This window comes from Theropithecus gelada, chromosome 4, assembly GCF_003255815.1.
Source record: "Theropithecus gelada isolate Dixy chromosome 4, Tgel_1.0, whole genome shotgun sequence".
NCBI classification, from domain to species: domain Eukaryota; kingdom Metazoa; phylum Chordata; class Mammalia; order Primates; family Cercopithecidae; genus Theropithecus; species Theropithecus gelada.
Genome location: NC_037671.1, coordinates 135,401,875 through 135,411,126, shown reverse-complemented (window position 1 = coordinate 135,411,126; position 9,252 = coordinate 135,401,875). Strand labels below are relative to the sequence as shown.

At 44.7% G+C, this 9,252-nt stretch overlaps 1 protein-coding gene across 4 annotated transcripts in view; it reads left to right on the top strand.

Moving 5' to 3' along the window:
• Positions 1-380: 380 nt before the first annotated feature.
• Positions 381-9,252, top strand: part of CDK19 (cyclin dependent kinase 19) — a 217,407-nt gene continuing 208,535 nt past the window's right edge. For 2 of the 4 annotated variants that reach the window (XM_025383472.1, XM_025383471.1), the window contains exon 1: positions 763-1,242. In XM_025383472.1, coding sequence (XP_025239257.1) covers positions 1,115-1,242 — 128 coding nt within the window. In that variant the 5' untranslated portion in view covers positions 763-1,114. Of the gene's footprint in view, positions 453-628; positions 691-762; positions 1,243-9,252 lie in introns of those variants that run through there. The other 2 variants (XM_025383475.1, XM_025383474.1) reach the window with 2 other exon arrangements.

Here is a 9,252-nt window from a genome sequence, read left to right as displayed (position 1 = left end):
TCCTCCAGGCACTTTTAATTGTTCTTAGACAGATGGCCAAACCTAGTTATGCGAACCGCATATGCTAAGAGAAAACTGACTAGAGCGCCAAGAAAATGATGATTGGCTGCCGGAGCTCAGAAGTTGCATGTTCTCCTCTGGCCAAAGCAGGCACTAGGAAACTGCTGAAGGTTCAGTTTTTGAAATACGGTTTTTGCATCGTAAAGAAAAAAGATCAACCTATCAGGAAGAACCGAGCACATCCAATCGCCAATCAAGAGCGGGAAAGAAGCCAAAGCCTGGGGATACCCACGCACCAACGAGGACGTCATTCTCCAGCCCCCGCCAATGAACGGCGGGACGGGGGGCGGGGCAATAGGCGGACCCATTGCCCTAGAAAACAAACAAGCTGCGGTACAACTGTCCTCACTAGCCCTCTCTTCCCAAGCTACTGCAGCCAACCCCTCAGCAAGGTGCTGATTTAATGCTTTCCATGCTTTGTGCGTGAGGCTAGTTACACTGGAGTATCCCCTTCCCACTAAAGTAAGGCACCTCTTTCCAGTGCCTCCCCGAGAACTGCAGAAAGCACACTGGAACTTCTAGCTTTCCACCTTCACAGGAACCGGGAGCCCCGCGCTACCTGAGGGGGAGGGGCGGCCCTGGTACGCAGGCGCGCATGCTTTGTCGGGGGCGAGGCTGTGGCGGCCCGAGGTAACCTGGGAGCTGTATTTCTTAGGCCGGCGAAACCGCCCTGGCCGCTGAGGCCTTCGGGACTACATTTCCCAGGAGCCCCCGCGACCATGGGGCGGGCCGGTGAGTTCGTTAATGAGCTCGAGGAAGCCACGGCGCGGCCCACCAGGTTCCAAAACAAGGAAATGAAGAGGGGAGGCGGGACTGGGGGTGCCTGTGGGAGCCGCCGCCGCCGCCGCGGAGGAGGAGGAAGAGGTGGAGGAGGTGGTTGCTGCGGCCGCCGAGGAGTCCCTTCCTGAAGGCGGACCGCGGAGCGGCGGGCGGCGCGCGCGCGCGCCCGAGAGGCGTCTGTTGGAGAAGTGGAGCGGCGGTCGCGGGGGGAGGAGGAGGAGGGACTGAGCGGCGGCGGCCCCCGCGTCCCGTGCCTCTATGGGGGAAGCAGACAATGGATTATGATTTCAAGGCGAAGCTGGCGGCGGAGCGGGAGCGGGTGGAGGATTTGTTTGAGTACGAAGGGTGCAAAGTGGGACGCGGCACCTACGGGCACGTCTACAAGGCGAGGCGGAAAGATGGGTAAGAGCAGGGGCGGGAGGAGTAGGCTCTCTCGGGTCCTCGCCCTGCCCGCGACCTGGCGGGATGGGTGGGTCGGATCCCAGTCGGGCCGTGCCCGAGGGGCGAGGAGGAGGGGATCGCGGGGTCGCGTCCCGACACCGACTCCGAGGGGCGCCCATTCCGCCCGCCTCCCCCGCGCGGTCGCCGTCGCGCCCCTCGAACTCCCGCGGCGCAGCTCGGTCCGAGGCGTCGGTCCCGTCCCAGAGGGGCGCCCTCCGAGTGCTCGGAGACGGCGGCGGGACTCGAGTTGGGACCGCGGTGGAGGAGGAGTTTTGGGGTCTGGTCTCTTGGGGGAACGCGGCGGGCAGGCAGGGGAACGCGGCGGGCAGGCAGAGCTCCGCCGCGGAATTGCCGCTCCGGCCCTGTGTAGTGACGGTCGTTGTGGAACTTCCAATCGGCTGAGCGCCTTGCGGGGGCGGCGGTTTGAAACCTCGCCGGGGAGCCCGTCGGACGAACACGGCCTGGGGTCCTCGCCAGCCCGGCGGCTCTGACCCGCTGGGCACCGCCGCCCCCGGCCGCGATCTCCGCCCCCTGGGGCTGGCCGGCCCGTTGGCCCCTCTATGCGGTACTCCCATCCCTGTCGTATGCCCGGCGTCCCGGATTTCTCATTCTCACATTCTGAATTGCGTACCTTCCCCCTTCGAAGGAGACCTGATGGGCCAGCTGCGTTTCGCAAGCGGTAACTTAAGAGTTGGCTCAGTTCTCCGCTAACCACCCTTTACCTCGCAGCCCCTTGGCTATCTTGGGTATTATGTCCTTCACTCCATCCTCTGCCCGATGACTGTGGGCTGGGGCTTATCGAGTACCTAGATTATCAAGAAGGGAATACAGAGTGACAAAGCTGGGCCTGAACCTTTGTTTTCCTAGGAGTTGGGGGAGAACTGTAGGAACACCTTGGGAAGCCTTTACTGATTGTCCTCTTAAGATAAGAGCTGAATAAAGTACTGAGAATGCCTATCCTTACTTGGTCCTGGAGGGCAGACAGCAGCTACAGCAGGGCCGGTGGAACCAGCTTCCTGGCAGGAATTACCCTCCCCCAAGGTTAGGGACCCAGGAAGATACCCTGTCCAGCATAGACTTTAAAGAGAGGCAAACTCTACGGAAGAGGATTGTAACGGAATATTTCTGAATACACTGATGATCAGCCACAATGACATTAGTAAAATTTGAAGTGCTGCTTATCTTTGTGCGCGCTGTTATAATTTGATGTGGTTGGTATATGAACTCTAGGACCAAAGTAGGTTGTGTGCGTATGCACTAATTTCATAAAACAAACAACTCTGTAGTGTTTTGTCATAAGGTATCGTGAAAATTGCAAAGTACTATCCAAGTGTAAAGGATTATTATTGCAGAGTTTTTTTTTCTCTTGTAATAACTTGAACAGGCCTCAAGGTACTCAGTTGTTTCTCATAATTCCTTTAATTACCAGGTGTCCTTGAATGCTTATCATAGAATGTGAGTTACTATAATTAACATATTTTGGTTTTGGAATATCCACTCTACCTGTTATACTAGTGTTCTTGTGGGAATTTTATCAGATATATTTGGGGAAAGCACATCCAGTTTTCCTGTTTGGACACTGTTAATAAATCTGAGGTGGGTTTTTCCCATACTCCTCATGCTAACTTTGTAATATACTTTAGGTTTTAAAAAATGTATTTTAGTGGGTTTTTTTTTTGTTGTTGTTGTTAAAATAGCTTTCTCTTATTAGGGAACTTTTGAGAAGTTAAAAATTCTGCTTCTGAATTGTATTTGAATAGTATGGGCTTATAACAAAAACCAGATAATTCCTGCTTCTATATTTTTTGAATATTTTTCCCCTCTAATAAAGTGCTTGATTCGAATACACTTCCTTTTTGAGTGAAATTTGTTAATTAGAATGAATAAAGCTTCTTTACTAGAGTAAGATTAGTTTGGTTGTCTTCAAAATATAATGCTCTTTTTTCCTAAAAAAAGAAAGTCTCAGGGTCTGAAAGTGTTAGTTTAAATCACTATGTTATGTATAAGAAACACCACAATAAAGGCTTTTTTCCTGGATGAAAGATCTGGTTGAGATTTGCAGCTTTACAGTAAACACCCACATCTCTTGTGGGTTGGTAGTGGGATTAGTTTTATGTTCATTGATACCAGCAATCTGAAAGAACATCTGTGTCCTTTGGGTTCATGTTAAATTTTTTTTTTTTTAACTGTTTTAAACTGCGAGGCAGATTTGCATAGTAAAGGATTTTACACTCTGATCATGGTAGATTACAGTTTAGCTCTTTCCAGATTTTATTTTGGTTAACTCAGAAAATGCATAATGCTGTTTTAGGGAGCCAGAAATCACGTAGGTTACATTAAAGAGAAATGATTTTGGTATATATAATGTAGTATATAACCAAAACATTGTTCAGGTCTTTAGAAGAAACATTGAAAGAAGTAACTTAATATATCATTAGAAAAGTTTAATACTGCAGTTTGCAAAATCTTAAGTTATTTCCCTTGAAGTATGACTTTAGGCAATATTATATCACATAAATTTATAACAAGCTGGAAATGCAAGATTTACATCTGAGTTTTTCACCTTTAATTAAAAATGTTACTTGTTCACCTTTTTGTTTTGCAAGAAGAGAGGCTTTTGACCCAACTCTCCTTTTTATTTAATATTTATACTTTTGAATATTTTTTGTAGAGACAGCGTTTTGCTGTGTTGGCAGGGCTAGTCTTGAACTCCTGGGCTCAAGTGATCCTCCTGCCTCAGCCTCCCAAAATGCTGGATTACAAGCGTGAGCCACCATGCTGGACGTCCAACTATCTTTTTCTTAAAAAAAAAAAAAATCTGGCTTGAAAGTTGTTTTTTTTGTTTTTTCGTTTCATAGAGACAGGGTCTTGCTGTGTTGTTCAGGTTGGTCTTGAACTCATGGCTTCCCAAAGTGCTGGCATTACAGGCTCATGCCACCACACCCAGCCAAATGTTATTCTTGAAGAGAAACAAGTTCAGAATATTTTTTGAACTTTTTAATACAAGCAAGAATTCATAAAATAAATTTTCTTCATTATTAAGAAGTCACACATGACAATTTATGGTTACAGATTTCAAGACTGCATTTCTCCACTTAGAAACATTTAAAAATTTGATCGATAAAGCAATATTGTTAAAAAGTTCTTTTGTTGGCTGGGCGCTGTGGCTGACGCCTTTAATCCCAGCATTTTGGGAAGCCGAGGCAGGTGGATCACCTGAGACCAGGAGACCAGCCTGGCCAACAAGACGAAACCCTGTCTCTTCTAAAAATACGAAAATTAGCCAGGCGTGGTGGTGTGCGTGGCTGACACAGCTTACAGAGTTTCTTTTGTCAGGGTTTCAAATGAGTGGTTGATGACTACATAATGTATGTCATGAAATTCTTCACAATAAGTACATGTAGATGTGTATAGCTAATAGGTGCAATAGTATTTGCCTGTGTTTGATGGGTTTTTCACAATTGGTTTGTAGTTAAATTATTGTATTTGCATTTTTATTGGATACTTACAGAAGATTAAAGATTTGTCAGTATCATCAGAGGATTAGAACTTTCCAAAGTTTTAGATCATCTAGTTCAATTTCATCTTTTTAAAAATGAGAAATCTAGAGCTTTGAGAGGTTAACTGTCACGCTCATAGTGTCACAGCAGAGATAGCCTGTAATCCACATCTAACTTAGAGTTCTTGCATTTTCCTTCCAAATACCATGGGTGGAAAAACAAAAGAAGGCCATCTTACCTCCTGTCTTGATAACTTACCATATAAACTTTTTTCCATGCCAAAAGTGCATTTATACACAAAAAAAGGGAAAAGGGAAATTATCATATATAAAGGACATTTACAAAGTAGGAGTGCAGGACTTTAGATTCTACTACATGTAGCTGCTGCTTTTCTTTCTTTTTGAGATGGAGTTTGCTCTTGTTCCCCAGGCTGGAGTGCAATGGCGCGATCTCAGCTCACCGCAACCTCTGCCTCTTGGGTTCCAGCGATTCTCCTGCCTCAGCCTCCTGAGCAGCTGGGATTACAGGCATGTGCCACCACGCCTGGCTAATTTTGTAGTTTTAGTAGAGACATGTTGGTTAGGCTGGTCTCAAATTCCCGACCTCAGGTGATCCACCTGCCTCAGCCTCCCAAAGTGCTGGGATTACAGGCGTGATTACGGGTGTAATCCCAGCCTCCCAAAGTGCTGGGATTACACCTGGCCATGCTGCTGCTTTTCATCTGTTTTTTTCTTCATCCTCACTCTCAACACTTTTGGCCATTATTTCTGATTTGGATAGTAGCTGATTGGTCTCTCACTATAGTCCAAGATCCAGATTGCTGTTAGTGTCATTTTCCTATAAAATCAATCATGTCATCTCTCTTTTTGGAAAACTAAACTTTTGCTATGGCTTATACTATCAGATCCGATCTCATCTCTTTCTCTCCTCTCCTTGCATGAATCATGCTTGAGACTTAAATCAGATCCAATCTTAATTCCTTAGTTTGACATGTAAAGACATTTGCATTCAGACCCTGAAGTCTGTAGTCTTTATACCTGCCACCATTTCTTTTTTCCAATTGCATTCAAGCTATATACTTCTGAAGCATTGAACTCATACTTTCTGGTACTTAAGTCCTTTCATGTCTCATTTTCTTTGCTCTACATTCACTCTAGAATTGTGGTGGTGTGCCATTCTTCCCTCCCCCTTTTGCCTTACCTTTACAAACCTGTCTGCTCATACTTCAATACCCAACTCAAATTGCTTTCCACCTTGAAGCCTTCTCTTAATCACTTGGTGTACTCCTCAGCTGTGTTTCTACCCCTTTGTTCTTACGTATGTAAAGTCACTGTAAGTGATACTAATATGCCTCATAAATTACTAGCTGTAAAAGGATCATCATTCTCTGTCCAGTGCCTTGTAGAGTTGGTCATATAATACGCAAAATTCAATTAAAAATGCCTTTTTTTTTTTTTTGAGACAGAGTCTCGCTCTGTCGCCCGGGCTAGAGTGCAGTGGCCGGATCTCAGCTCACTGCAAGCTCCACCTCCCGGGTTCACGCCATTCTCCTGCCTCAGCCTCCCGAGTAGCTGGTACTACAGGCGCCCGCCACCTCGCCTGGCTAGTTTTTTGTATTTTTTAGTAGAGACGGGGTTTCACCATGTTAGCCCGGATGGTCTTGATCTCCTGACCTCGTGATCCGCCCATCTCGGCCTCCCAAAGTACTGGGATTACAGGCTTGAGTCACCGCGCCCGGCCTAAAAATGCCTTTAATTGGTAAAGATGCTTCACTGATCTTAAAAGCAGACCAAATTCCTTTAAAAACACAAGTTTATTTACTTTTCTTAAAAAACAGTGTTTTCAGTAATTGTTTTGAAAGCCTGAAATACAGTAATGTTACATGAAATAGGTGGTTAGATGTAAATATTTCTAGTATTTTTTTTCCTAAGAAATGTGCTGCTTTTCCAAACAGTTGATGAATTTCTTTTTTCGTTTTTTTCCCTTGAGAGTGTCTCACTCTGTCACCAAGGCTGGAGTGCAGTCATGCAGTCCTAGCTGACTGTAGCCTTGAACTCCTGGGCTCAAGTGATCTTCCTGCCTCAGCCTGTTGAGTAGCTAGGACCACAGGTGCACATGCTTTCGAATTTTTGTTGCTGTTTTGTAGAGACGAGGTCTCACTGTGCTCACTGTATTACCCAGGCTGGTCTCAAACTACTGGGCTCCAGTGATCCTTTTGCTTCAGCCTCCCAAAGTGCTGGGATTACAGACATGAGTCACTGTGCCCAGCCCGTTTCTTTGAACGGATATTGCTAAGAAAAATAGGCATATTTTTGAGAAATAAATATTTTCTCTTAGGCCGGCTCTTTTAGAATTGCTAGACTAGTAATCTGTCTTCTGTGCTTTTACTAGCTATTTTATAGAGATGCTTAGAAAATATCAGTATTTACATTTTAGGACATCTTTTGTCTTATGGATTTATGGTAAAAAATTAAGTATCTTTAACACTTAGTAAATGAAGTGGACATCTGTTTAGGTTTAGCTGGTTTGTCATTTTTGCAATGCAAGCCTTCAAAAACTTTTTGAGGCCTAAGGGAAATTAATGTTTTCTTTTTCAATGAAATTTGATAATCTAGAGTAGTGGTCAGCAAACTTTTTCTGTAAAGAGGCACTAAATATTTTGGGCGTTTTGGGTTACACTGTCTCTGTTGCAATTACTCTATTGTAGTGCCAAAGCATCCACAGATAATACGTAATCCAATATTGATAAGGATGGGTGTGTTCCAGTAGACCTTTATTTACACAAATAAGTGGTTGGCTGAATTTAGTCTGCAGGCTCTAGTTTGCTGACTCCTGGTGTAGAGCAGTGATGTCCAATATAACTTTCTGCAGTGATCTGAAAATGTTTTGCATCCGTGCTGTCCAGTATGCTAGCCACAAGCCACACATAACTATCGATTACTGGAATGTAGTTAGTGTGATTGAGAAACTAATTAGTAGCTATCACACTGAACTGTGTAGGTTTAGAGTCTTTGGATGAGTGGCTTAGCAGCAAATAATTCTCTGACCCATCAAGTGACCTTTCAATAAAAATGTTTAAATCAGGGTGTGGATAAATAGGAAAACTGTTATGTCTTCTTTCAAGTTATAGGAGAAATATTAAGGCTGAAATAGCTTGATAAAGCAAATCGATACTTGAACTATCAATTTATGAATGAAATCAAGGATATTGTACTACTTTTTCAGAAAAGTATTTTATGGCCGGATGAGGTGGGAGGATTGCTTGAACCCAGGAGTTTGAGGCTATAGTGAGCTATGATGATGCCATTGCACTTCAGTATGGGCAACAGAATGAGACTCTCTTAAAAAAAAGAAAAAAAAAGGTATTATAAAAAAAAGTTTGTAAATAGTATATATGCATAAAAAATATACAATGTGGCTGGGCGTGGTGGCTCATGCCTGTAATCCCAGCACTTCGGGGAGGCCGAGGTGGGCAGATCACTTGACGTAAGGAGATCAAGGCCAGCCTTGCCAACAGTGAAAACTACGTCTCTACTAAAAATACAAAAAATTAGCTGGGTGTGATAGTAGACACCTGTAATCGCAGCTACTTGGGAAGCTAAGGCACAATAATTGCTTGAACCTGGGAGGTGGAAGCTGCTAATATTGCACCACTGCACTCCAGCCTGGGCGACAGAGTGAGACTCTGTCTCAAAAAAACAAAAACAACAAAAAACCACCAGTGTAACATAAGTCATCCCTTTCGCAGCCATTCTTTCCCTATTTTAGAGGCAATCATTCTTGGTTGTCCTTTAAGAGGGATTTTCTTTCGGGATATGTGCATGCGTGTTAACTTAAAGATGTCATTAAATATGACATGCTAGTGTGCTGCACACTTCTCTATTTTTAGATCATGGCTCACTGCAGCTTTGGCTGCCTGGGCTCAAGCGATTGTTTCGCCTCAGCCTCCTGAGTAACTGGGACTACAGATGTGGGCCATACCCAGCTGTTTTCTGGTTTTTTTTTTTTTTTTTTAAATTATTTGTAGAGATGAGGTCTTCCTGTGTCTCTCAGTCTGGTCTTGAACTTGTAGCCTCAAGTAATCCTCCTACCTTGACCTCCCAAAGTGCTGGGGTTACAGGCATAAGCCATCATGCCTGGCCCTATTTTTATTTTTATTTAATTAATTTATTGAGATGGGGTCTTGCTCTGTCACCCAGGCTGGAGTGCAGTGGGAAGATCTTGGCTCACTGCAGACTCCATCTCCCAGGTTCAAGCAATTTTCCTGCCTCAGCCTCCTGAGTAGCTGGGACTACAGGCACATACCACCATACCTGGCTAATTTTTTTGTATTTTTAGTAGAGACAGGGTTCACCACGTTGGCCAGGCTGGTCTCAAACTCCTGACCTCAAGTGATCCATCTGCGTTGGCCTCCCAAAGTGCAAGGATTACAGGCATGAGCCACTGTGCCTGGCCCATATTTTTAATCTTA